At 56.0% G+C, this 27,653-nt stretch overlaps 1 protein-coding gene across 8 annotated transcripts; it reads right to left on the minus strand.

Moving 5' to 3' along the window:
• Positions 1–382: 382 nt before the first annotated feature.
• SOX13 (SRY-box transcription factor 13) lies at positions 383–26,244 on the minus strand. 8 transcript variants are annotated; one of them, XM_079327425.1, is made up of 15 exons: positions 26,059–26,243; positions 25,189–25,402; positions 8,118–8,319; positions 7,540–7,645; positions 6,499–6,585; positions 5,943–6,115; positions 5,062–5,130; positions 4,824–4,938; positions 4,658–4,740; positions 4,060–4,219; positions 3,281–3,390; positions 3,104–3,200; positions 2,862–3,005; positions 2,108–2,324; positions 383–1,196 (listed from the first exon to the last, which is right to left on the minus strand). In XM_079327425.1, the coding sequence occupies exons 3-15, from the start codon at positions 8,316–8,318 to the stop codon at positions 923–925; spliced, it is 1,836 nt and encodes a 611-aa protein (XP_079183551.1). In that variant the 5' UTR covers position 8,319; positions 25,189–25,402; positions 26,059–26,243; the 3' UTR covers positions 383–922. The 8 variants fall into 8 exon arrangements, 7 of the variants coding, with proteins under 7 accessions (XP_079183551.1, XP_079183550.1, XP_079183552.1 ...); XM_079327424.1 differs by having other exon boundaries at positions 26,020–26,243; XM_079327426.1 differs by lacking the exon at positions 26,059–26,243 and having other exon boundaries at positions 25,189–25,237; positions 25,268–25,325.
• Positions 26,245–27,653: the final 1,409 nt, after the last annotated feature.

Here is a 27,653-nt window from a genome sequence, read left to right on the forward strand (position 1 = left end):
TGTGCACAGCTGGACATTGAGTGTGCACAGCTGGACATTGAGTGTGCACAGCTGGACATTGAGTGTGCACGGCTGGACACTGCACACGCATCCCTGGACACCACACATGCACACCTGGACACTGCACATGCACATCTGGACAGTGTGTGTGCACAGCTGGACACTGCACAAACACACCTGGACACCTCAAACTCTCACCTGGACACCCCTAACTCTCACCTGGAGACTCTCACAGCCACACCTCACCCCAAGCCCTCCAGAACAGGCTCTAGCCAGAGCAAGCTCATTTTGCCCAATAATTCCTTTTTTTTTTTCCCCAAGGGCCATTATTGCTCCCTCCCTGTCACCCTGCAGGACTCAGGTGGAGCCCAAACTTCAGGGCCAGCCGGGCACGTCCCCTCCGAGAGGGGCTGGCAGAGCAGGAACAGCCCCTGCTTTATTCCCAAAGTGGGCCAGAGCTGCTGGGAGCACAAAGGGCCCCGAGCAGCCCTTGGCTGGAGCCGGGGCCAGGCTGGAGCTAAAATTGGCTCGGTGGGAATTCCTGGCAGGCTCCAAAGAGCGAGCGGGAAGCGCGGCGGGGAGGTCACACCAGGATAGAGGAGGGACGAGTGTGTCCCCACCCCGTGTCCCCACCCCGTGTCCCCAGTCCGTGCCCAGCAGGTGAGGCTCTCTGCAGGTGCTGCAGGGCTGGGAGATGCTCTGGAGGTTCCCTGCACCCCCTCAGGGGTGACAGCGCAGCCGCCGCGTCACCAAATCTCCAGGCTCGGTGGCCTCAGCTCCACGTGCCACCAAAGCAAGACCAAGCCAGTCCTCGCCACCCAAAATTCCAGGTGCCCACCCTTGTGGGAGCCCTGTGGGGGTGGGCAGCTCTCTGGGGGCTGAGTGGCTCCTGTGGCAGCCAGCCCCGCTGCCCCTGTCCCCCTCAGTCCGTCAGCACCACCAGCTCGCCGTCGCTCTTGTCCTCGCCCTCCGAGTCCTCGTCCTCGCTGTAGCGGTACATGTCCCCCTCGGCCACCGAGTGCCCGTCGTCACCGGCGTCACCGTCCTTGAGGCTGCGGGTGTTGACGATGACGGGCATGGTGGGGTCCACGCCCCGGGGCAGGTAATGCTCCAGCAGGGGCGGGGGCAGCTGGACGCCCACCGGCCGTGGGTACAGCACGTCCGAGGAGCTGGGGGGCACCTGGCTGCCCTGAGGCCTGTGGGACATGGGGGTGGGCAGTGAGGGGGATATTCTGTGGGGGGCAGGTGGGCAGCAAGCCCATAAACATTGGGTGGGCACGAGCCCTGTGGGCACGATGTGGGCGCTCACCTCATCGACATCAGGTGAGCACCAATCCCATGGGCACAAACCCCACGGGCATCAGGTGAGCACCAAGCTCATGGGTACAAGGTGGGCACCAACCCCATAAACATCAGGTGGGCACCAATCCCACAGGCACCAGGTAAGCCCCACCCCACCGGTGCAGATGAGCACAAACCCCATGGGAACCAGGTGAGCACCCCAATAAAGCCAGGTGGGCACAAACCCCATGTGACTTGGTGAATACCCATCCATGTTGCCAGATGAACACCCATGTCACCAGGTGAGAACCACCAATGTCACCAGATAAACACCCATGTCACCAGGTGAACACTCACCCATGTCACCAGGTGGGCATAAACCCCATGGACACCAGGTGAGCCCCCTATTATGGACACCAGGCAGGCACAAAACCCCGTGGGGACCAGGTAAACATCCACGTCACCAGGTGAACACCCACCAATGTTACCTGGTCACTATGGGCACAAATCCCAGGGTGACCAGGTGAGGCCACACCCATGTCACCCAGTGAGCCCCACCCCTCAGATCCCGCGGGTGGGGCACAAATCCCAGAGTGACCAGGTGAGGCCACACCCATGTCACCAGGTGAGCCCCACCCCTCAGATTGCACGGGTGGGGCACAAATCCCAGAGTGACCAGGTGAGGCCACACCCATGTCACCCCACCCCTCAGATCCCGTGGGTGGGGCACAATTCCCAGAGTGACCAGGTGAGGCCACACCCATGTCACCCCACCCCTCAGATCGCACGGGTGGGGCACACCGTGCATCCCTTATCAATTAATTACCCAATCAAATATCCCTGCCTGGCGTCCTGGCGCCGGTTCCTCATCAGTGCCTTGTACTCGCCCACGCGCAGCCGCTTGCCCTCCACGATGCAGGTGCGCTTGGGCCGGGGTTTGTATTTGTAATCCGGGTATTTCTCCAGGTGCTGCCGGCTCAGCCGTGCCTGCTCCTCGTAGTAGGGCTGCTTCTCCTGGTTGGACATGGATTTCCAGCGGGATCCTGCGTGGGGAAGGAGCAGAGTGTCCTCACTCTATGCCTGAGTGAGGTGATAAACCCATCCCCAGGTTAATTGGTGCTGGTGGTTGATTAATGAATGAGTGCTGTTAATTAATGGCATTCCTTGTGGGGATAGCACCTGGATTTACAGCTGTGCTGCAGCTGATTCTCCCAGAATATCAGGAACAACTTCCCTGATTTTCCCTGGGCATTTCCAGGGATTCATCCTCTCATTCCCTGACTTTCCCTCCAGGGATTCATCCTCTCATTTCCTGACCATCCCAGGCATCTCCAGGGGTTAATTTCCTCATTCACTGACTTTCCTTCCTGGGATTCATTCCCCCAGCTTCCCTGACCTTCCCCAGGTCAGGGATGTCCCTCCATGGCGATTCAGAGGGGCCCTGCCCCAAGGTCTTGTTCCCATCCCTCAGGGGGACGCAGAGGGAATCCCCTGCCCTGGGATCTCATTCCTAACCCTCCAGGGAATCCAGCCCAGGGTCTCATTCCCATCCCTCCGGGGATCCAGCCTCGGGATCTCACCCAGGATCTTGCTGATGCTGGAGTTGTGCATGTCTGGGAACGCCTGCAGGATCTTCCTGCGCTCGTCCTTGGCCCACACCATGAAGGCGTTCATGGGCCGCTTGATGTGGTTGTTGTTCCTGGACTCAGGGAAGTGCCGGGAGCCTGCGAGGGGCACAGGGGATGAGCCTGAGCTGGAGCAGAGCTGGGCTCAGTTAAGCCAGAGCAGAGCCAGGCTCAGCTCAGCGCTCCCTCGTGCTCACCATCCACGTCACAGCTCAGCAGAGCCTCGTCCAGCCGGTGCCCGGGCGCCTCCTCCATCCGCTCCTTCCCCGGGGACGCGTCCATCCCGACGGGCTCCTGCAGGACAGCGGGTCAGGAGCAGCCCCAGCTGGGGACAGCTCTGACACCGGGGTGGCACAGTGGGTGGTGACCCTCACCTTGCGGTAGGGGCTGCTCAGGGACCCCTCCATGGCGGCGCCGTGGCCGTGCAGCAGCTGCCGCGCGTCGTGGATGGCTTTGGTGATGGCATCGCCCTCTCCCAGGAACCCTGGCAGGGCACGGGCACCGTCAGTGCCAGCGGTCACTCTGCTGACCCCTCAGGCACTGTCAGTGCCAGCGACCACCTCACTGACCCCTCAGGCACCGTCAGTGCCAGTGGTCACTCTGCTGACCCCTTGGGCACTATCAGTGTCAGTGGCCACCCCACTGACCCCTCAGCACCGTCAGTGCCAGTGGTCACCTCACTGACCCCTCGGGCACTGTCAGTGCCAGCGACCACCTCACTGACCCCTCAGGCACCGTCAGTGCCAGTGGTCACCTCACTGACCCCCAGACCACCCACCCCCTTGGGCACCCACCAGTTCCAGTGGCCACTCCACTGACCCCTTGGGCACTCATGAGTACCAGTGGCCACTCCACTGACCACTCACAGCACCCACTCCCATGGGCACCCAACAGTGCCCACGGCCACCCCACTGACCCCTTGGGCACCCATCAATGCCCTGCTCACCTCACTGACCCCTTGGACACCATCAGTGCCAGTGGTCACCCCACTGACCCCTTGGACACCCATAAGTGCCCTGCTGACCCTCTGGGCACTGACCCCACCCTGACCACCACATCCACGCCCCGAGGGGTGGCACAGCTTGGAGTGTCACCCAGGTCACCCCTGGGATCAGCAGGGATGTCCCTTGTCCCCCCAAAACCGGGAGCGCACCCAGGGGGAGGTTGGACGGGCTGGCCTGCAGCTCCCTGGTGGCCCCGTGGCTCGGTGTCAGGGACTGGCAGCTGCTCATCTTCAAACTGGGAGAACTGGAGGCACTGGGGAGCTCCGAACCTTTGGGTTTGGCCGTCAGGTTCAGCGGCTGCGAGGTCTCCTGAGGAGGAGGAGGGTGAGGAACTGTCCCCAAACCCCCAGACCAGGGTTTGGAGGGGTTTTGGGGCTGTGTTAGGGTTTGATAGTGGTTTTAGGTCTGTACCAGGGTTTGAATAGATTTCTGGGGCTGTACCAAGGCCTGAAGAGGGTTTTTGGGGCTGTACCAGAGTTTGGATTGATTTTTGGGGCTGTACCAAGGTTTGGAGAGGTCTTTGGGGCTATATTAGTGTTTGGCCGTGGTTTTGGGGCTGTACCAGGGTTTGGAGGGGTTTTTTTGGGGGGCTGTACCAAGGTTTGGAGAGGTTTTTGGAGCTGTACCAAGGACTGAAGGGGTTTTTGGGGTTGTACTAAGGTTTGGATAGATTTTTGGGGCTGTACAGAGGTTTGGAAGGAGTTTTTGGGGCTGTACCAAGGTTTGGATAGATTATTGGGGCTGTACCTGCATCTGTAGGTGGCCCGGGCCCGCGGGTCTCTTCAGCGTGGGAGGAGGGGGGCTGTGCAGGAGCTGCACTGGGTAATCCACTGTGAGAGCAGAGGGACACTGGTTGGGGACAGGAGGAACACGGCTGGGGGGACAGGGACAGTGCCAGGGACAGCCAGCTCACCTGGTTTGCAGGGGATGGGCTGGATGGGCAGTGCCAGCTGGGACTCGGGGGTCACCGGGAGGGGCTGGTGGCCGGGGGTGAAGGCAGGGATCATCACATAGGGCATGTTGACCTGCTGGAGGGGACAGGGACACCAGATCAACGCTGCAGGGCAGTGTCACCCCCAGGAGGGGACAGCAGGACACGGGGAGTCACCCAGCGTGGGGACAGGGGCACAGGGAGTGTCCCCTGCCTTTACCTGGATCTGCTGCTGCAGGAGGTTGATCTTGTGCTGCTGCTGGATGAGCTGCTGCTGCTGCTTGGCAATCTGGGGAGGGGACAGGGCAGGCTGGTGACATTGGGGACAGTGCTGAGCTGGCCTCCAGCCTGGCAGAACCCAGCCAGAACCACAGAAAAAGGGGGTGCAGGGGTCCCCAGAGCTGTGGGAAGGGCTTGGGAGGAGCTCAGGGATGAGCATGGAGGAGTTTGGTTAGTCAGGAAGAGCTCGGGGGGCTTAGGAGAAGCTGAGGGGCTCAGGGATGATGGGGGAGCTAGCAGGGGGTTCAGGGCAGATGCAGAGAAGAGTTTGGGGGGCTCAAGAGGAGCTGGGGGGCTCAGGGATGAAGGCAGAGCTGAAGTTTCAGGGATCAGGACGGAGGAGTTGGGGGGCTCTGCATGGATGGAGGAGTTGGGGGGGTTGGGGTGATTATTGAGGAGCTGGGGGGATCAGAATGAGCTGAGGGGTTCAGGAGGAGCTGTGGGGGATCAGAATGAGCTGAGGGGTTCAGGAGAAGCTGAGGGGGGATCAGAATGAGCTGAGGGGTTCAGGAGGAGCTGGGGGGGATCAGAATGAGCTGAGGGGTTCAGGAGGAGCTGGGGGGCTCAATGATCTGAGGGGTTCAGGAGGAGCTGGGGGGCTCAGAATGAGCTGAGGGGTTCAGGAGGAGCTGGGGGGATCAGAATGAGCTGAGGGGTTCAGGAGGAGCTGGGGGGCTCAAGAGGAGTTGGAGGGGTTCAAGAAGAGCTGGGGGGGGCTCAGGGATGATTGTGAAGGAGCTTTGGGATGGGAACAGACAACAAGACCCCAAAAGCACCTCCCTGCCCCTCGTGGGGACCCCTGGGGGGAGGGAGGGTCCCCACCTGCTCCTGCTGCTGCCGGGCCAGCTCCATCTGCTGCTGCTGCTTCTCGAAGAGCATGGTGGCCATGTTCTTCTGCTCCGAGTGCGCCGTCAGCAGCTGGTCCCGCAGCGTGGACAGCTGGTTGATCATCACCAGCAGCTGCAGCTCCTTCTCTGCCAGGCTCTCCTGGGTTCCTGGGGGGAAAAAAACCCGGCTGGGTGAGGGTCAGGGGGTTGGGAGGAGGGAGAGAGTTGGCAGCACGAGGTGGGATGGAGGTGGTTTTGTTTAAGGAGAGTAATTCCCATTTCCTTTGGTTGAGGAGAGAGGTTGAAGTGTTTGGGGTGGGAAATGTGAGGCAGAGAAGTCCCACAGCCAGCACTGGGTGACCAAGGAATGACAAATTTGGGAGAGATTAAAAGATCCTCACATGCTGAGACCCGCCATGCAGTCAGAGATGCTCAACCCAAAAAAAAAAAATTTAAAAAGGAACAAATCCCTATGACGTGGACATGCTGTGGTGGGAAATGCTGTGCTTGCAGCTGGGATGCAGGGAAAGGTTGGTGGAGGTGGATCCCACCTTTCACTTCCTTGGATTCAGCCGTGTTCCTGCCCAGCAGCCGCTCCTTCCAGTCACTGGACAGCAGCTTCTCGATGGTTGGCATCACTGGGGGACAGGGACAGGGACAGGGGACACCACGTGAGCACATCCCAAGGCTCAGCACCACAGCTCAGCCCATCCCACAGCTCTGGGAAAATCCTGAGGGATCTGGGTGAGGGAATGGATCTCAAGAGACCCCTTGGGAAGTGGCCACCAGAACAGCTCCTCTAGGAATGCCCGGCACAGTACGAGCCAAGGCCCTGCCAGGACAAGGGGCTGGTACTGGGAATCCCACCAATCCTTATCCCACCAATCCTGGATCCCACCAATCCCTGATCCCACCAATCCTGATCCCACCAATCCTGGATCCCACCAATCCTTATCCCACCAATCCTGATCCCACCAATCCCTGATCCCACCAATCCTGATCCCACCAATCCTGGATCCCACCAATCCTTATCCCACCAATCCTTATCCCACCAATCCTGATCCTACCAATCCCTGATCCCACCAATCCTGATCCCACCAATCCCTGATCCCACCAATCCCTGATCCCACCAGTCCTGATCCCACCAGTCCCTGATTCCATCAATCCCTGATCCCACCAGTCTCTGATTCCATCAATCCCTGATCCCACCAATCCTGATTCTACCAATCCCTGATCCCACCAATCCTGATCCCACCAATCCCTGATCCCACCAGTCCCTGATTCCATCAATCCCTGATTCCATCAATCCCTGATCCCACCAATCCTGATCCCACCAATCCCTCATCCCACCAATCCCTCATCCCACCAATTCTGAACCCACCAGACCCTGATTCCATCAATCCCTGATCCCACCAGTCCCTGATCCCACCAGTCCCTGATCCCTCCAAGCCCCTGTGGGTGCCCATCCCACCCCAGTGGCAGATGGGCACCACCAGAATGACAATGAAGTTTATCAGGAACGGGCTCTAACACCCCAAGGAAACCCAAGCATTGCCATTCCATGAGATTTGTCCCCAAAAACCATTTCCCACCTTCCTTCAGGTTCCTGTTGAAGTCCAGTTTCTCCTGGCCGCCCCCGGCGGGCTCGAAGGCGGAGCGCCGGGGCTCGGGAGCGTCCCTGGCAGGCGAGCGGGATTCCTGCGGGCACAGAATGTCACTGGGAGCTGCTGCCACCACCAGGGACACCCCCAGGGACACCCCCAGGATGGGGATCCCGATCTGCTGGGATGCTGGGAGCTGCAGGCACATTCCCTGAATCCCATCTAGAGAGAATCGTGCTGGAAATGCTGGGATTTTCTCTCCCTTATCCAGCCTGCCCGGCTCCTCTGAGCTCCTTTCCCCTCTGAAGGGAGAGGAAAAACCCAAGGACGATGGAAAAGGGAGGCTGAAGGGATGTGGAACATCTTGAGGGGATTCCACACCAAAGGTGAAGCCCTCAAAGCCCAGGGATGATCAGGAGGAGCAAAAAAAAACCTTGGGAGAGCCTCAGATTTCAGTTTTAATTCCTTGGGATGAGGAAAATCCACGCGGGGGAGCAGCCACCGCCTCTTCCCTGGGATGGGAGGGTCTGGAGCAGGGATGGGGGCAGCACCACGTTTGTCACACCCACCTGTGGCAGGGTCTGGGGGTCGCTGCCATCCCTGGGTGGTGGTCCTGGGGGGTCGTGGGGCCGGGGCTCAGTGCTGGGGGCAGCCCCTGGAGGGGTTTCGGGGCCGCTCTCCTTCTTCTCCTCCGTCTTGATGGCGCAGTTCACCATGGTCCCCGCTCCATCCAGCTCTGGGGGTGGGGACACCGGGCTCCTCATGGACATCCTGTGGGCAGCAGGGATGTCACCATGGTCACCAGGCACCCTCGGGCATGGGGACACCTCCCCCAGCCTGGTGCCCACAGTGCAAGGACAGCGTTCCTGGGGTTTGCTGTGGGCAAAGCTGAGCTCTTGTTCCTGGTTTTCCAGATTTGGGGGATCAGGGAAATCTTGGAATGGAGGAATGAATTCCCAAAGGTGATGCAGGGATTGGGACTGAGGGACCTTCCAGTGAGCCACAACCAGTGAGCCAACAGGCAGGGTGACAGGAGGGTGCCAGCCCCCCAGGGATCCTCCTCAGTGCTCCAGGACTGTGCTAGAAAGGCTCCTGAGGGAATGCCCAGTACAGGATGGACACTGGGACTGGGACTGGGACTGGCAAGAATGGCTCCTCCAGGAGTCCCTGGCACTGGCCAAGGCCGTGCCAGGACAAGTACCAGGAATCCCACCAATCCCTGATCCCACCAACCCTGATCCCACTGCAGGAATAACAAAGAGGTTTATTGGGAATGGGGTCTAACACCCCAACGGGACCCCAAGCACTGTCATTCCATGGGGTTTGTCCCCAAAACCGTGTCCCCTTCCTCGCTCCAGTGCCAGGCCTGTGCTCGTGGTGCCCACGGGGCAGTGCCCACCGGGATTTGGCTCCTCCAGGCCACCAACCCTCACACCACCCAGCAAGAACGGGAACGAGCATTGTCCTCTCCTTTCAAATGGGAATAATAGGAAAAGGAGGCTCTTAGGGAAGGGATTTACCCCAGACGCTGCCAGGAATCGGGATCTGGGTTGTGGGACAGCACCTGAACCCAAACCCAGCATCCTCTCACCTCCCAGACCCCCCTGAACCCAATTTGGGGGTGCAAAGCGGGGTGGGGAGGGCTGAGCTGGGCTGCCCGGCTTGGGGGCAGCAATTACATAACAAACAAAGCCCGGCTCAAGCTGCGAATTAATCAAACGGCTGAAAATAAAACCTTCCTCTCAGGAACTTCAAACAAAAGAAATGAAAACAACAAGGCCGGCTGGGTAATGAAAAGCCAGGGCTGTGAATAGGGGACAAAAGGAAGTGGAACAATGGGGTGTTGGACAAAAGCAATAAAGTAAAGGGAAGTGTGACAGCTCCACAATAGGGCACTGTGCTCGCCAGCCTTTCTGATCTTAGCGGGCCTTTTTTTAATCTCGGTTCCCTCGCCCTCCTCCGAACAAACCCGCCGGGTTTCCTCCATCGCCCGGGGGCTGCCGCATCCTGCGGCGCCCCTTCCTGCCCCGGCTCACCTTGGCCGGGGCCACCCGGCCCCCAAAACCCATGGCCGGGAAGGAGGGACACGGTGGGAAAGCTGTGCCAGCTCCAGCGAGGATTTGCTTTGTGAGGATGTGTTACAGGTGGGGAAACTGAGGCAGGAATGTGTAACACCTCAGCCACTCAGGTGTGCGTGAAATTTCCTTTTTCCAGCTTTTCCCGGCTTTTTTTTTTTTTTTTTTGGTGTTTTTTAGCCCCAGTCAAAAAATCCAAGTTTTGTAGGTTTTGTAGGAGCGATGCCTTCAGCTTGAAACAGGCAGAAAATCCCAAATCCCACCCCTCCCGCAGGTCCCGTTCCCATTGTGCTTCACCTCCCGGTGCCACTGGAAATTTACTTTTCAAATGGGGCCAGCGCTTTAATAGGGCCGTGTTTGAAAGAGGCCTCATTGAGGGTTTATTATCCACTCTGCCGAGCAAACAAAAAAAAAAAGGGAAAAAGGGGAAAACGCGTCCTTATCTCATTCCAGGCGGGTCTCAGGTGTGGGGTCCGGGGCTGCCTGGGGCACACAATGGGCACAAAAGGAACAATCGCCCTGGCACCAGCACTGAAAGGGATCTTCTTGGGTTTTAATGTTCCCCATTTAATCCAGGGCGGGGAGGAAGGGAGGGAACGGGGCTGGGATGGAAAATGCCAGCCCGGAGGATGGAAACAGATCCCAAATCCTCATGGGATTCTCCCTTCCCTCAGCTTTTTGGGGAGCTCATCCTACAACCAGCAAAGCCCTGAAATTCCCATATTTCACCTTTCCTCCTAATCCCAGCCTGGCAACTCCAGGGTTTTGGGGACGGTGACAGGTTTTATTCCCTGGTTCATACCCGTGAACGGCACGTCCTGCAATTCTCCCGGTGGCCGTGCCACCCTTCCTGCCCGCCAGCCAGGCTGATCCTATCAGCCCTGCTTGTGTGGAGCACAACGGCTCCAGGGGCTGGGAAAAGGGGCTGAGGTGCCAGAAAACCCCCACCCTGCCTGGCACAGGTTTGGGGATCCCAGAGATGCCAAAATCCCAGCACTGCAGGAGATTAGGATCCCAGAGATGCCAAAATCCCGGTACTGCAGGAGACTGGGATCCAGGAGGTGCCAAAATCCCAGCACTGCAGAAGATTGGGATCCAGGAGGTGCCAAAATCCCAGCACTGCAGAAGATTGGGATCCCAGAGATGCCAAAATCCCAGCACTGCAGGAGCTTGGGATCCCAGAGATGCCAAAATCCTGGTACTGCAGGAGATTGGGATCCAGGAGATGGCAAAATCCCAGCACTGCAGGAGATTGGGATCCCAGAGATGCCAAAATCCCAGCACTGCAGGAGATTAGGATCCCAGAGATGCCAAAATCCCAGCACTGCAGGAGATTAGGATCTCAGAGATGCCAAAATCCCAGCACTGCAGGAGATTAGGATCCCAGAGATGCCAAAATCCCAGCACTGCAGGAGATTGGGATCCCAGAGATGCCAAAATCCCGGTACTGCAGGAGATTGGGATCCAGGAGATGGCAAAATCCCAGCACTGCAGGAGATTAGGATCCCAGAGATGCCAAAATCCCAGCACTGCAGGAGATTGGGATCCCAGAGATGCCAAAATCCTGGTACTGCAGGAGCTTGGGATCCCAGAGATGTTGAGATCCTGGCACTGAAGAAGTTTGGGATCCAGATATTGAGATCCCAGCACTGCAGGAATTTGAAGATCCAGGAGATGTGGAGATCCTGCAGAGCTTGGGAATCCTAGAGATTCCAGCACTGCAGGAGCTTGGGATAAAGATATTGAGATTCCAGCATTGCAGTAATTCGGAGATCCAAGAAATGCTGAGATTTGCACACTACAGGAGTTTGGGATCCAGATGTTGAGATCCCAGCACTGCAGGAATTTCAGAGATCCAAAAATTGTTAAGATTCCTACACTGTAGGAACCTGGGGATCCAAGAGATGCTGAGATCTCAGCACTGCAGGAATTTGGGATCCAAGAGACACCAAGATCCCAGCACTGCAGGAGTTTGGGAATTCAAAGGGGCAACGAGATTCCAGAACTGCAGGAATTTAGGGATCTAAGAGATGTGGAGATCAAGAGATACCGAGATCCTGGCATTTCAGGATCTTGGGGATCCAAGAGTCACCAAGACCCCTCATCCTGTGTCACATCACTCCTGCCTCATCCTGCCCCTCAGTTTGGGGGGACCCAAATTTTCAGGATGACCCTGCCCTCTCCTGCCCATAAGGTTGTCCCAACTCTTGGAATTTTTGCTCTCCTCCCTCCCAAAGCCCTCCACCCATGACTTCTCCCTTCAGCAGCCCAACGTGGTGCCCAATCATCCCAAAAAAAACCCTCATCCCGCCAACACATCCCAGAAAACCGGGGCCAAACAGGGAAAAATCCGAGGAGGAAACACCAAAAGAGAAACAGCGGCACGAGCAGCAGCCCCGACACCCCTGGGAGGGGGCAGAGGAAAAAATAAAGACACACAGGGAGATTTTCCTCTTGCAGGCAGGACCTGAGGAATCCCGGCCGGCCACCGGCACAGACAATGGCCCATCTCCTGCCAGACGAGCGCGGCCGCTTTCCTGCCAGACTTGGAATGTCCCCCGGAGCCGCTTCCAAGCCTTTCCGCCCCCGGGTGTCTTCCAAGAGAGAAGAATGGATGTTTGCTCTGCCCTGCCCGGGATGGCCAGGGGTGGCCGATGTCCCTGCCTGGGGGAAGTTCACGGAGCTGCCGTGATGTCCCTGGGGATCCAGAGCATCCCGGGATGGGGGGGAGGCATTCCCTGGGAATGGCAGGTGGGGGAGGAAAATGTGGATGAGGAAATGCAGGAGCCCAGGGTCTGAAAAATTGGGTTTTAAGCCAAATAGACAACAGGATGAGCGTTTTAGAGTCAGAAATGCTACCAGCACCGTGTGAGACCAACAGGGTTTGCTGGTTCTGAAAAATTATTTTTTAACCTCAAAAAGAGCAACTGGATGAGGGTTTTTAGACTCAGAAATGCCACCAGCATCATGTGAGACCAGCAGGGTTTGCTGGTTCTGAAAAATTGGGTTTTAACCCCAACAGGCAACAGGATGAACGTTTTAGACTCAGAAATGCCACCAGCATCATGTAAGATCCACAGGGTCTGCTGGTTCTGAAAAATGATATTTTAACCCCAAAAGAGGCAACAGGATGAGAGTTTTAGACTCAGAAATGCCACCAGCACCACCACATCAGAGCCACAGGGTCTGCTGGTTCTGAAAAATTATTTTTAAATCCAAATAGGCAATGGGATGAGGATTTTTGGACTCAGAAATGCCACCAGCATCATGTGAGACCCACAGGGTTTGTTGGTTCTACAAAAAAATATTAACCACAAAAGGCAACACGATGTTTTCAGCCCCAGAGATGGCACCAGTACCATGTGAGACCAACAGGGTTTGCTGGTTCTGAAAAATTATTTTTTTAACCCAAATAGACAACTGAATGAGGGATTTTAGACTCAGAAGTGCCACCAGCACCATGTGAGAGCCACAGCTCCGTGTGTCACTGCTCTCAGCATGTGTCCCCTGCCAGGGCTCTGTCCCCAAGGTGCTTACCCTGAAAAATGATTTTTTTAACCCCAAAAGACAATGGGATGAGGGTTTTTAGACTCAGAAATGGCACCAGCATCATGTGATACCCACAGGGTTTGCTGGTTCTGAAAAAAAAAGAAATTTAACCCCAAAAAGCAACTTGATGAGTGTTTTCAGCCCTAGAAATGGCACCAGCACCATGTGAGAGCCACAGCTCCACGTGTCTCTGCTCTCAGCACGTGTCCCCACCCCACTGCCCCACAAAGCAGCAGCAGAAACGCTCCAAATTTGGGCTCAGCCTAATCCTCCATGTTCTCAACACCTCACCTGTGCTCAGCAGCACAAAAACCCAAAGCTCCCCTGCCCAGAGAGCTCAGGGTGCTGGAAAAGCTGAAAAAAAAAGTGCTGAGATGGGAGATTATTGGTGGGCACGGGGGATTTGGGGATGGGGATGCTCCCAGGGGAGCCTGGCAGTGCCCAATGGAAAATCCCCACCCCAAAGTGACCCCCAGACCCCAAACACCCCTTTCCATCCTGACAAGACTTTTGGGGTGAGCAGGAGCTGGGATTTGCTGCTGGCCACCCCAACCAGCCAGGGATTTGTCCATCCCCCACCCTGAAGGTGATTCCTCCTTCCCCAAAGGACAAACGGGCTCCGGAAACATCCGGAAATGTCCCCACGGGGTCAGGGCACAGCGGTGACACTCCTGTGACAGCACCAGCATCACGGAAACTCCCGGGAACAGGCACAGGAAGGAGTGGGGGTCACCTCTCTGCCTGTGCCACCAGGTCCCCTCTCCATCCTGGTGTCCTCATGGGGGGATGTCACCTCCTCACCCCTGGAATTGTCTCAGCACAGTCACGTTATGGGTTTGGTTTTTTTTTTTTTTTTTGGCAGGGGGAGCATCAATTTTAAATTTTTCAAAATGGAAAGGAGCAATCCAGGTCTCCAGGGAGCCCATGGAAGGTTGAATCCTAAAGAAATTATAACCATTTTTACCAATTCTATCCCAAAAAATCTCCAGCCTGCTCCTCAGGCCTCCAGGCCATACCCAGGGTTATTACTGAATTCCCTGATGAATTCCAGTAGAGTTTTGGGGTTAAATCAAATCAATCCCACTGTCCAAAACTTACAGGGATTCATCCCTAAATAGTCTCAAATGCAAGGCAGGGAGGAAAAGAAGAATCCCCAGGCAGGACCAAGGGGAACAGGAGGATCTGGGAGGCTCCATGGGGTGCTCTATGTTCTCCATCAGGGATGTTTTCCTTCCCTTATGAATCCCAGGAGACCATGGGGTCCCAGGAAATGGGGTGAGGACTAAACTGCAGGACAGGCTCTGCTCTCAGCAGCTCTGCTCCTGATTTCCCATGGGATTGTCACCCTTGGCCAAATCCAACTCATCCCCTTGGGGTTCGACCTTCTGGTGTCCAGCAGGATCCCAGTGGGTGGGAATGGGAAAACAAATCCCCCAACAAAGCTTGATAAGGATGAGTCAACCCCCACACATTCCCTGTGGGCACAGGGATTGGGATCCATGCCCCACACATCACTGGGATCAAGATCCATGCCCCACACATCCCCTGTGGGCACCAGGATCTGTTGGATCCATCCCAGAACTCTGGGACACATCCCAGTGTCCCTTCAGATGGAGAATTTCCATCCTCCTCTGCTTTCCCAGTACTCCAAAGGGATTTATCCTTTAGGATCTCCAAAACAACTCTTTAAAATTCCTTCCCAACCCCCAAATCCAGGGATTCTGCCTCCCACGAGCTTGTGTGACAAAACCCAGCCAGGAGATCCATAATTACCCAAATAAATCCCAATCCCTGGAAGCAGCCGGATCCTTCCCTGGGCGTCCCCTGGCCCGGAGCCACCCTGTTCACAGCCACATCCCAAACACATTTTTCCTTTTGCCATAGGGAGGGTTCAAAAGAGGAGGGGAGGAGAAAAAAAATCCGCCTGAACCTCAGGTGGAACTTCCTGGCCGCGGGATTTATGAGCCGGGAATGATCTCATCAGGGAAGTGGAGGAAACTCCGCGGCGCTGGAATTATTTCCAACCCCATTAAATCCCCCCCCCCAGTCCCAGGAACAATCCCAGGAGGAGCCACGTGATGGGACCAGCACTGGTCATTCCCATTTCCTGGCCTCCAGACCAGACAGGAGCTTTGGGTTGGTTCCTCCACTCCAGGAGAGAAATTCATAAGGAAAAGGATCCTTGCGGCACCTCCGGCTCTGCAGGGTTTGTGTCCAGGGGATTTTTATGGGGCTGCAAGGATCTTTGGGGAAAGGGGATGCTCAGGAGAGGGAAATCAAGGGCAGGGATGGTAGGGAGAAGTCTGAAAGCACCAAGTCCCCTTTGCAGAAAATCACAGGTCTAAACCACTAGGAAAAAAAAAATTTTTTTTTTTTTTTTTTGCCCCCTTTTCCTCTTCCCTTCTCACTCTCCTGCATTAAAACCCTACAAAACCCCAAAGCATTCCCTCTAATAGAGAGAACCCTATCACTCTGAAAAATGGGGATTTACCCTTTTTTTTCCTCATCAGAAACAAGTCTAAAAAGATATTTTAGATGCAAAAACCTCCCTGGTCTGCGGATGCTGAGCCTTTACCCCAATACCCAGCGGGGTTGTGACCCACAGAGGGGTGTGGGAAGAGCTCCAGATCTTTGGGATCCAGCAGAAATCCCTGGAGCAGAAATCCCAAAACCTCTCCAGGACATCCCCACCAGAACCTCAACATCATCCCCACCATCCCTCCCCAGCGGAACCGATTCCCCCCGAGCCACCGATGGCGGGAATTAAACAGAAAAAATGACAAAACACGGAAAAATAAAGAAAAATTTCGGAGGAGGATGGGGAGAACTCACCCAGAGCCTGGCAGGGGTCCCTCCTTGCCCTGGCAGTGCCGCCCTGCCCTCGCCCCAAAGCGCCCGCGGGTTTATCGGGGCGCCCGATCTCGGTGGCGTTTTTGTGTCACTTGTGTCACTCAGAGTTTCCAGGCACAGCCTGGAAGGGGGGGCTCGGCTGAGGTGCTGAGAGAAAACCAAATTTTAAACAAGACTTGAAACCCGGCTTTAAATAAGAATTTAAACCTGACTTTAAAACAGAATTTAAATCAGAATTTAAACCAGAATTTAAATCAGAATTTAAACCAGATTTTTGTGTTGCCTGAGGGGAGGGAAGGCCAACACATCCAACCCTTTTCCTGGTTGGAAAAAAGTCCCCAAAGTGGGGGTCACCCACCTGCCCTGCACCTCCCACCTTCCCAAACCCTTTTTCCATGGGGAATCCATGGTGGTGTTGGGATGTGCAGAACTCGGTGATGGTTTGGGTCCATCCCAGTCCATAAACTGCCATCGTTGAGTTTTCATGGCATTTTACACCCTCCAATAATTCCTTCTTTTCCCAGGATTTTGGGGAGTTCATCCCAATCAGGAACTCCACATCCTTGAGTTTTTATGGAATTTTAAACCTTCCAACAATTTTGTATTTTTCCAGGAGTTTGGGTGTCCATCCCTTGTCAAAACCCACATCCATAAAGGCTCTTCAGCTTTAATGGAATTTTACACCTTTCAATAATTCCCTTCTTTTTCCAGGTTTTGGGAATCCATTCCTGCCAACAACACCCCATCCTTTATGGGATTTTTTATGGCATTTTCCACTTTCCACTAATCCCTTACTTTTCCAGGTTTTCCTGTTTGTGGGTACCAATCCCTCCTCATGTTTCCCAGGATTTCTGGGCACACCCAGGAGCACCCAAGGGTGCTCAGAGCCAGCCCTGGGACCTGTCACCTGCAGCACCCAAACCTCTAATCACACCCCAAAATCTTATGGGGCCGCGTTTCCGCCCCACAGCCGCAACCGGCAGCGCCCCGGAAACCTTTGGGGTGCCTGTGCTCAGCACCCTGGGCTGCAACAAAGGGGCCCAGATTGTCACATGGAGGGACAAAAAGGGACATGAGAGTCCCTAAATTTGCCCAAATTCAGGGCATGGAGAGCTCCAGATGTTGGGGTTGCTTCACGTTCCAGTAATGGGGTTTTTCTTGGGAGCTGCCCCAGGAAACATCAAGAATCTTCATGAACCTCACTCTGCCCCAAAATCATCTCCTGTCCCCAAATCACATTCTGTCCCCCAAAATAATTTCCTGCACCAAAATCATCTCCTGTCCCCAAATCACATTCTGTCCCCCAAAATCATCTTCTGCACCAAAATCATCTCCTGTCCCCAAATCACCTTCTGTCCCCCCAAGTGATCTCCTGCTCCCCAAATCATCTCTTGTCCCCAAATCATCTCCTGCCCCAAAAACCCTCCCCAAGGCAGCCCTGACTCTGTTCCTGGTGGTCTCATCTCACAGGACTCAGGGATGGATGGGTTTGGATGAAGCCCCCTGAGCAGAGCAGAGCAGTTCTGGCCCCATTTCCCCCTCAGCCAGGGTTGTTTTGGGTTTTGGTGCTGTTTGCTCTGGTTTGGGGTGTGGGTTTGGGTTCCTGAGCTCATCCCCCACCTTGGGTGACGCAGAGCATCCGGCAGCGCTTCTGAGAAACTGCAGGAGCCATTTTTGTCACTCTTTTGTCATTTTTTGGTCACTATTTCAGCTCAGGGAGACACCCCCGGGGTTTAGGGTTTGGGACACCTCAATTCTGGGTGCAGGACCCAAAGGGATGTGGGAGCAGAAACTTCTAAATCACCCCAATCCCAATGGGATGGGTTTGGGCTTCACCCCTTCTTTGCCCTGCTGGATTTGGAGTAATTAAAACCCAGCAAATTCAGCTCCCAGGTGGGAGCTGGGAGAGCAGAGGGATTTGAGAACGAGGATTTTGGGGTGATTTTCACTGCACAACAAAAACCCAGCATGGACCAGAAGCTGCTAACCCTCCCCATTTGGGACAGGGAGTCAAACTGGGGGTTCCTGCAGTAGTGGAGGGTTTGTGGTGCTGGTGGCACTTGTGTCACCTCCCTGCTCTATCCCAAATTCCTCTGGGCTCCCCGAGCAGTGGGAATTGGCAGCTCCAGCCTCCAGGTGCCCATCCCAGCCTGCTCCCAAGGAACTGGGATGTGCTGCTGGCTCTGGGAGAACAAAAGGATTTGGGGGGGATTTGGGGGCTCTGCTTGCAGCCCGAGGGGTCCTGGGCTCCTGTGTCTGTTCCCTGGGCTGTGCCAGCTTTGCCCAGCCCCCAGGATGAGTTTTTTTTGTTTTTTGGGGGGAAAACATACAAATCCCATATGCAAAAATGCGTTTTCCCCAGCCAAATTCCCAGGACGGACCCATAAACCAGAGGAAATGCAGCAGAAAGGACCCGAGAACCCAAATCCCTAAAAGAGCCCCTAAAAACCGGCAAATTCTGCTCTGCCCTGCCCATCCTGCAGCTGGGCTCTCCAGGGGACCTTCCCTGCTCCAAAAATCCACATGGAGAAGCAGCGGGAAAGGGCTCCCTGCGGGAATCGCTGGAGCGGCAGCCACGAGGGGTCCGTGCCACCCGTGCCACCCCCTGTCCCCGCCCGGCCCTGCCCGCGGATCCGGGCACGCTCCCGAGCCAGCCCGTGCCCCGGGGGACCGCGAGCAGAACAATAGGGCCGAGCCCTCCATTGTTCCACACAAAGATAAGGCCGGGCTCTGGCATTCCCCGAGCCCGCCCTGCTCGGGATCTGCCATTCCCGGCTCTGCCATTCCCAGTTCTGCCATTTCCAGTTCTCCCATTCCCAGTTCTCCCATTCCCAGTTCTGCCATTCCCTGGTTCTCCCATTCCCAGTTCTCCCATTCCCAGTTCTCCCATTCCCAGTCCTCCCATTCCCTGGTTCTGCCATTCCCAGTTCTCCCATTCCCCAGTCATTCCCAGTTATCCCATTCCCAGTGATCCCCCATTCCCAGTTATCCCATTCCCAGTGATCCCCCATTCCCAGTTATCCCATTCCCAGTTCTCCCATTCCCAGTCCTCCCATTCCCTGGTTCTGCCATTCCCAGTTCTGCCATTCCCAGTTCTCCCATTCCCAGTTCTCCCATTCCCAGTTCTGCCATTCCCAGGGCCAGGGCAGAGGATTTTCCAAACTGTCCCCACAGCAGCTCCTCCCACGGGGCTGTTGAAGGGGACAGTGACAGTGACAGTGACAGTGACCCTCCTGCCCAATCTGGGGCTCCCACTCACCTTTGTGTCCCTCTGTGTCCCCAATCCCTGCTCCAGCCACCTCTGTGTCCCTCTGTGTCCCTCTGTGTCCCCAGTCCCCGCTGCAGTTGTCTCCCTGTCCCCACGGTGGGGACACTGCAGGTGACACGTTCCAGCCTCTCCTCAGAGCTGTCCCCACCCCGAGTGTCCCTGGGGGTGGCAGGGGTGGCCAGCACTGGCACTGGTTTGGTGGCACTGTTGGGACAGAGCCGTGGTGGCAGCCCAGAACTGTCCAACAACAAAAAACTTTCAGTTTTGGGGTTGGGACAGCAGCAACATCACCACGAATTTCTCCCGTCCAAAGTCTGAATTTCTCCCTTTTGGATTCTAAATCCTGAATTCCTCCCTTTCCAAATCCTGAATTCCCACCTTCTAACTTCCGAATTCCTCCCTTCCAACTTCTAATTTTGTCCCTTCTAAATCCTTAATTTCTACCCTCCAATTTCTGAATTTCTGCCTTCCAAATTCCTGATTTCTCCTTTCCAACCTCTCCCAAGTCCCCAGCTTCTGCCAGCCCCTTTTTCCACAGCAGAACGGATCAAATGCTGCCTTTCAGCTCCCTTGGCTATATTTAATTTATATCCTCTCCTCTTTCCAGCCAACAATGAGCAGCGTGAGCCGCCTGCACCAGCATTAAAATAACAATTACAGATTTCACTGGGCGCTCTCAGGGGGTCCTCAGGTGGCTTCTTATCTTGTCCCTGTCTGATAAGGGACAGCGAAAAGGTGGCAGGAGGCTGCAGCCACCACCTGCATCTTTTATAACCATCACATGGTCTGGCTGGGAGCAGAGCATTAAATTGTGGAGAGACAAAATTTTAAATATTTCAGACCTGGGAATGGAGCATTAAATTGTAGAGAGGCAAAATTTCAAATATTTCAGCCCCATCTCTTCCCAGTTTGGATCCTTTGGCTGAAGGGGCAGGAGCTTCCCCCTCGGTGCAATCCTCATGGGAGGAGTTTTTCCCGTTAAAAATGATGGATTTGAGCTAAAAGCACTCGCAGAAATATTTGGGGTGTTTGGGGATGGAAAGAATGAAGGTGAGCAGAGCCATTTTTGGGGGTTGGAGCAGCTCCACGTGGGGCTGGAGCAGGTGGACACAGAATGGGAAGAAAGGAGGGAGGGGAGCTCCAAAAATTGTCCAAAATTGTTTCCTGGGGGTTCTGCCAACTTCACCCGAATTGTCTTGCGAGTGCTTTTAACTCAAACCCATAATTTTTAGCAGGAAAAGCTGCTCCGAGGTGAGTATTACACAGATTCAGCCGAAAAACCCAAAAGAGCTGGGGCTGAAATATTTGAAATTTTGTCTCTCTGTAACTCCCCGAGCTGCGGGAGCCCGGGCACTGCCCAGCACCCGGGGCACGGCGGGGCCGGAGCAGATCCCACCCCTGCAGCGACTCCCTGAAAGGCTCGGGATGGGGTAAAAAACACGGAGATATTTCCCAGCAGAACTGTCAGAAGCTGCGCTAATTTATTTCCTTTCTGCGTGTTCCCGACCGGGTTAAAACCGGGTGGGAATCGGGTGATGCATCGCACAAAACTCCGCGGCTCGGAGCTCCCTCCCCGCAGCGCCACGAAACCCCAACCCAGAGAAAATCCTGCGGAAAAACGAGAGGCAGAGCTCAGCAGAGCCCGGCCCAGCAGAGCCCGGCCCAGCAGAGCCCGGCCCGGGCATTTCGGGGGTGCTGCAGGGACCCCAATCCCGGCACGCCCGGCCCGGGAGCTGTGCGGGTTTCGGAGCTCTGCCTCCCGCAGAGCCAGGCTGCTCCCGCAGCGCCGAGCCCGCGGCTCCTCCGGCCCCAAACTGGGGGTCCTCAGCTCCTCCTGAACCCCACAGATCCCCCTGAACCCCACAGATCCCCCTGAGCCCCACAGATCCCCCTGAACCCCACAGAACCCCCTCAGCTCCTCCTGAACCCCACAGATCCCCCTGAGCCCCACAGATCCCCCTGAACCCCACAGATCCCCCTGAGCCCCACAGATCCCCCTGAACCCCACAGATCCCCCTCAGCTCCTCCTGAACCCCACAGATGCCCCTGAACCCCACAGAACCCCCTCAGCTCCTCCTGAGCCCCACAGACCCCCTGAGCCCCCCATTCCTCAATAATCAGCCCAAACCCCCCCAACTCCTCCATCCATGCAGAGCCCCCCAGCTCCTCCACCCTGAGCCCTAAAACTTCAGCTCTGCCTTCAGCCCTGAGCCCCCCCAGCTCCTCCTGAGCCCCCCAAATTCTTCTCTGCATCATCTCTGAGCCCTCTCAGCTCCTTCATCAGCCCTGAACCCCCAGATTCTTCTGAGCCCCCCCAGCCTCTCTCAGAGCTTTTCAGCCTCCCCAAAATCAGCAGCTCGGGTCCCCCACTCTTTTCCCAGGGAACACGAGGTGCTGGCCGTGGCAGAGCCGGGTTTAGGGGATCCATGATCCCAAAGTTCTTTTCCAGCTTTAATCCCCCCAGGGATTCAGTGCAGGGGGAATTCCTCACCCCTGGCCCTCAGCCTGCACTCAGAGCAGAGAACAAAAGAGGGCAGCGGCTCCTCCACAGCACCGCGGGCTCAGGGCAGCCACTGCCCGGCCATGGGGGGGTTATTCTGCTCCAAAAAATGGGATTTTTGAGGAAAATGAGCAGCGGGTGTTGTCTCAGCACAGCTGGAACTCGCAGGGTGGGACAGGAGCAGCGGCGCTGCCAGCACGGCCCTGGTGGTGGGAAAGGTGGTCCCTGGGTGGTCAAAGCTTTTTTGGAAGTTTTTTTTTTTTATTTCTGCAATCCCACGTGCAGGCACAAAGCCCGGCTGGCACGAAGCAGCCGGGAATGTTTACAATGGGATAAAGCTGGAGAAAACAGGAACAGGGCTCTGGACAAAGCTGGGGACACCAAGAGACAACATCCCCGAGGGGACAGCGAGCCTGAGCCCCCAAACCCACAGGGTCAGCTCTGAGAGACCCCCAAAAGTGGCTGTGGCCATCCCAATGTCCCTGAAAACATTTGGGTTTGTGGTTTGTGGGTTGGGATCCCGGAGCTGAGCACCAGGAGGGTTGGGACAGGCACATCTTCCAGAGCCCAGCACATCCCAGAGATTCCCTCTGCACATCCCACCTACATCCCAGAAATTCCTGTCATCTGTATCCCAAAAATTCCTGTCATCTGCATCCCAGAGATTCCCTCCACACATCCCACCTGCATCCCAAAGATTCCCATCACTTGTATCCCAAAGATTCTCTTCACCTGTATCCCAAAAATTCCCATCTCCTGTATCCCACAGGGATCCCCTCTCCCTCCCCACATCCTCAGCAGGAAATTCCCAATCCCAGCTCCCAGGGATGCTCTGCCCCAACCTCTTCCAACCAAGCTTGGAGCTCCTCACCCTTTTTTGGGGGGTTTTGGACCCCCCAAATCCTCACCAGGGGGGTTTAGAGTCACCTTCACCCCACAGCTGCTCAGCCCTGGAGAATCCCAGTCCCAGCTGAGCACAAGGGACCCAGCAAAACCCAAAATTAAAAATAATCCCACTGAAAGAGTGGCTTTAAAATGCTTCCCTTCCCAGGGATGCCAGCAAGACGCAAAATTAAATATAATCCTACTGAAAAAGCAGTTTTAACATGTTCCCCTTCCCAGACACACCAGAAAACCCCCAAATTAAACATAACCCCACCGAAAGAGCAGCTTTAAAATGCTCCCCTTCCTGGAGACACCAGAAAAACTCAGAATTAATCATAACCCTGCTGAAATACTGGCTTTAACTTGCTCCCCTCCCTGGGAGCATTTGTGTTTCCTGGGGACCCCATAAAAACCCCAAAATTAAAAATAATCTCACTGAAAAATTGGTTTTAAAGTGCTCCCATTCTTAGGGATGCCAGGAAGCCTCAAAATTAAAAATAATCCAACTGACAGAGCAGCTTTTCCATGCTCCCTTCCCGGGACACAAACCTTTCCCCTGCAGCCCATCAATGAAATTTAAACCCCTCCAGCACATAACAACTTTATGAGCTGCTCCATCTCCCCCTTCCCAGGCTGCCAGGGCACAGATCCCCCCCGGAATAATGGACATTTCGGCAGGGAGACAAAAAGTCCAGAAATTCCCCTCAGGACATCTCCCAGCCTGGGATAAACTTCGCTGCGAGACAGATTTAGGGAGAGGGGAGGGTTTGGGTGGAAGTAAAAAAAAGCAACGCAGGAGTTGAGTTTTTTCAAGAGAGGAAAAAAGGGGTTTAAAAAATAAAAATAAAATAGGATTTCTGCTCCGCTGGGAAGGGAGAGGTGGCGGTTCTGGTGCCACTCTGCCACGGGAAGGACACAAATCAGATGAAAAATGTGTCAAGAAAAACTGTCCTGAGCCTGCCCGCGGTTGTCAAAGGCCAGCTGCTATTTTTAACAGCACAAAAGCCTCCGAAAATCGCTGGATTTCAAAAAGAAAAAGGAAAAAAAATAAAAAGAGAGAGAGGGGGAAAAGTACTGTATCAGTGTCACCGGAATGGATCCTGCACCAAATTAAATTGAACCGGGAGGAAATGGCACGAATTACAAACGGGAGTTTATCGGCTCGGTAGGAGAGGGAGGGAGGGACCTTATCGGCTCCGTGCTACGGGAGAGAAAAAAATCACATTAACCGAGCTAATTCTCCTTTTTCTCACTCCTCAAATCCATCACTCCAGCTTTTCTTGGGGAGTGAAGTGTTCCCCGAGCCCACGGGATGGAACCGGGACTCCAACCACGGATTTTTCCCGGGCAGCATCATTGCTGCCTGGCACCAACCCCCTGGAAATCATTAATCAGAGGTGGAACCCGGCGAAGATGTCTGTTTATTCGCCTTTTCCGCCTCCAAACCTCTCCTGCAGGACCGCGCCGCTCCCGCGTTTCTCTTTGCCGCTGAACTTTGGGTTTAACTCGCTGAGATGAGATTTTTCAGCTCTCGAAGGGTGAAAAAAACCCGAATTCCCCCCAAATCTGCACTCACAGCCCCTGTAGGACCATCCGCGCTGTGATGACCCCTACCCCGCTCCGGGAATGTCGCTGTAGAGGTGACAAGATTTGTCCCAGCAAAGCGACAGAGTTTAGCGCTGTCCCCGCTCCCAAACTCTCTGGTCGTGCTCTATCGCGACAGTGTCGCGGTGTTTGTGCCTCTCGAACCTCCCGCGTGTGGCACCGGCCGAGATTTCCTGCCCGGAGCCATCCTGTCCCCGAGCCAGGCGTCCCCTGTCCCCGAGCCAGGCGTCCCCTGTCCCCGCCGGGACACCTGGAAGGGTGGGCGGGATGTCCCGAAGTGTCACCTGTCCCTTGGGACGGTCGGGACAAGGAACAGGGATGGGGACAGGGATGGGGGACAGGGATCGGGGATAAGGATGGGGGACAGGGATGGGGGATGAAGAGGTGGCAACAAGCGGGACCCCAACCCGCCCCAGCAGGGCACAGCCGTGTCCCCCCCGCTCGCCCCCAGCCCCAGGACACGCGGGGCTGTGTCGGAGCCACCACAGCGCGTCCGTCTGTCCCTGCGCACCGCGGGGACACCCCCGGATCGTGCCGGGGGCTGTCCCGCTGTCCCCGACCCCAAATCTCTCTCTGGGGACCGCGCGGAGCTCCGGAGCCGCGGTTCGCGGTGGGACGGGGCCAAAATTCCCCGTGGGGCTGCGGGACGGGGGTGCGGGATTAACTCCTGCGCTGCCGGCTCCCCGGGGCTGCGGGGGCGCTCGGAGCGGAGTTCGCAGCCCCGAACTTTGCGGCGGGGCCGGACCCGCGCCCCGTTCCCCCTTTTCCCTTCTCCTCCTCGAGCCGAGGGGCTCTGGGGGGGTTCTCGTGGTGGGGTGCCTCAGCCGCGACCCCCGAGGGTGTTCCCTGACCCCCGAGGGTGTTCCCCGACCCCCGGGGCTCTGTCGGTGCCCCCCGGCCGCACTCACGGCTCCGCTGCGCTGCTGCGATCAGCCCCGGTCCCGCCGCCGCCGGTGCCAGTCCCGGTGCCAGTCCCGGTGCTGCCGGTGCCGGTGCCAGTCCCGGTGCCAGTCCCGGTGCTGCCGGTGCCGGTGCCAGTCCCGGTGCTGCCGGTGCGGGCTCCGCAGCCGCCGCCGCGCCCGCCTCAGGTCCGCTCCATGTCCCCAGCGCCTCCGGTGGGAGCTGCCCCGGCGCCGGGCGGAGAGAGGGAGCGAGGAGGAGGAGGAGGTGGAGGAGGAGGAGGAGGAGGAGGAGGAGGAGGAGGAGGGACACCGGTCCAGCCAGCCAGCAAGCGGCTCCGGGGCGGCCCCTGGTCCCCGTCCCCTCCCCTCGAGACCCCCCGCCCGCCGGGGACCCGCGTGTGACAGCGCCGGCGGCTCCCACGCTCTGCCCTGCAGTTCCCGAGACCCCCAAAGGTTGGGCGAGACTCGGAGGGGTCTGGGGGGACACCTTGAGACCCCCCGCACCTCACCCCGGGGCAGCAGGGACCGGACCCCCCTCGCTCCCAGCTGGGGGTGGAGCCGTGCCTGGATTTTGGAGAGCCCAGCCCACATTCCCGGCATCGGCGGGGACATCCCCAAAATCACAACGCGCCAGTGACAGACCCCCAAATCCGGCTTCCAACTTTTCAATCACCCCAAGTTTTGCTCCTCCACTGCGCTGGTTCATCCCCCACCTCCCCTTTCCCCGAAAATCCCTGAGCAATCCAATCCCTGCTCAATTCCACCATCCCAGAAATTCCCGAGGAGCCTCGGGCGAGGAGCCCCTGGCTGGGGCCGTGAGACGCTCCCTGATCGTACCTGGGGGGACAAAGGCGGGAGCAGAAGCGGAAACCTCACCTGGGCAGGGCAGGTGGGGAACAAAGGGGGCTCCATGGTGCCCGCAGCCCTGGCACAGCCTCTCCCTGGATCCCAGCCCGGCCCCATTGTGAATCGCAGCCCGAGTGGAACGGTCCCATTGTGGCCGCACTTCGGGAATTCTTCCCACTCCCGTTCCTGCCAGCTCGGCTCGTGGCCAGCGTGGAAACTTCCTGATGCCCCAAATCAATCATCTCCCGGCCCTATAAACACCTCAAGGGTGAGGCTCTCTGAGCTCACCTGCACCTCCCTTGGAGCCTCTCAGAGCTCCCAAACTCTCAGGTTTAGGATTTTCAAAGAGTTTTGCTGATTACAACTCCCCAAAACATCTCCAGGCTCCTCCAGGTGCAACCTTTGTCCGTTGGGAATCCCAAAAGGGTTTCCCCTTTTCCAATCCCAAAAGGGATGAATTTCATAACTAAATCAGAATTTTAAGGAAAATCCATGGAATCATTCCTTTAAATATTAAAATAAGGATTAAGTGCTGCTAAACCCTTTTTTAAATTTTTTTTGCAGCCACCCCCTTGTGTGCCCCATGGCAAGGCTGGCACAGAGCAAGGGGAACAACTGGCAGCTCCCCAGCTGGACAGATGGACACCATTCCCACACCCTTTGTGATGGAAAACCAGGAGCTCTGTTGGATCCTCAAGGATTTTCCTACTTGGGGGACACTCCCCACACCTCAAACCCAGCGCCCCACGTGCCTCATCCCCCAGCAGCTCCCGGGAATTCCATCACCCACCTTCCCCAGGGAACACAAACCCTTCCAGGGGAGCCAGGCTGCAGCTGGAGAGGGAGAGGGGGTGGCTTGGGCAGGCCAATGTTGACAAGGAGCCTTTTTTTTCCTGCCGTGAAACCTTTAAAATGTTGTGTCAACACGGAAGAGCTGTTTATGTTTCAGCAGCCGGGAAAGTTCCCATTGACTCCGGGCTCTTTCCTCCCCCACACCGTTATTTTCTTCTCTGGGAATTTCTTTTTTTTTTCCAAGTGTTTTTTGGTTTGTTTTTGTTGTGATTTTTTTTTTTTTGGTGGGTTTTTTGTTTTGGGTTGTTTTTTGGTTTTGTTTTTTTTTTTCACCCAAGGATGGGAGAGAAGAGATGGAGCTGCTGGGATTTGGGGTTTGGATTTAGGGTTTGCTCACCCCATGCACTGAGCTGGGATTCTGGAGGGGTTTGGGCACCCACTCCCCACTCCCAGCCCTCTCCCTGTCCCCATTGATGGGAAAAAGCAGAGCAGAAACCTGGGATAAATTCCCATTCTCAGTCCGTGGATTTAACAGGAAATAGGGGAAGTGGGCTGCACCCATAGACCCCAAACCCTAAAGGGGCTCAGTGAAATATTCCCACTAAAATCAGTGAAACATTCCCATTAAACATAGTGAAACATTCGCATTAAAATCAATGAAATATTCCCATTGAAATCAATGAAATATTCCCATTGAAATCAATGAAATATTCCCATTGAAACCAGTGTAACATTCCCATTAAAACCAGTGAAATATTCCCACTAAAACCAGTGTAACATTCCCATATTCCCATTCCCAGCTGCAGAAACTGAGGCCGGTGAGGAGGGGGCAG

The sequence above is a fragment of the Erithacus rubecula genome (assembly GCF_903797595.1).
Source record: "Erithacus rubecula genome assembly, chromosome: 26".
Lineage (NCBI taxonomy): Eukaryota > Metazoa > Chordata > Aves > Passeriformes > Muscicapidae > Erithacus > Erithacus rubecula.

What these genes read in the sequence shown, in the direction of transcription:
- SOX13 (XM_079327427.1), bottom strand. Translation starts at nt 8,318, where the DNA reads ATGTCCATGAGGAGCCCGGTGTCCCCACCCCCAGAGCTGGATGGAGCG. An exon ending in ACCCCCAGACCCTGCCACAG is followed by an intron (nt 7,646 to 8,117) that starts GTGGGTGTGACA and finishes CTGTGCCCGCAG; the next exon opens with GAATCCCGCTCGCCTGCCAG. An exon ending in GCCCATCCCCTGCAAACCAG is followed by an intron (nt 4,741 to 4,823) that starts GTGAGCTGGCTG and finishes CTGCTCTCACAG; the next exon opens with TGGATTACCCAGTGCAGCTC.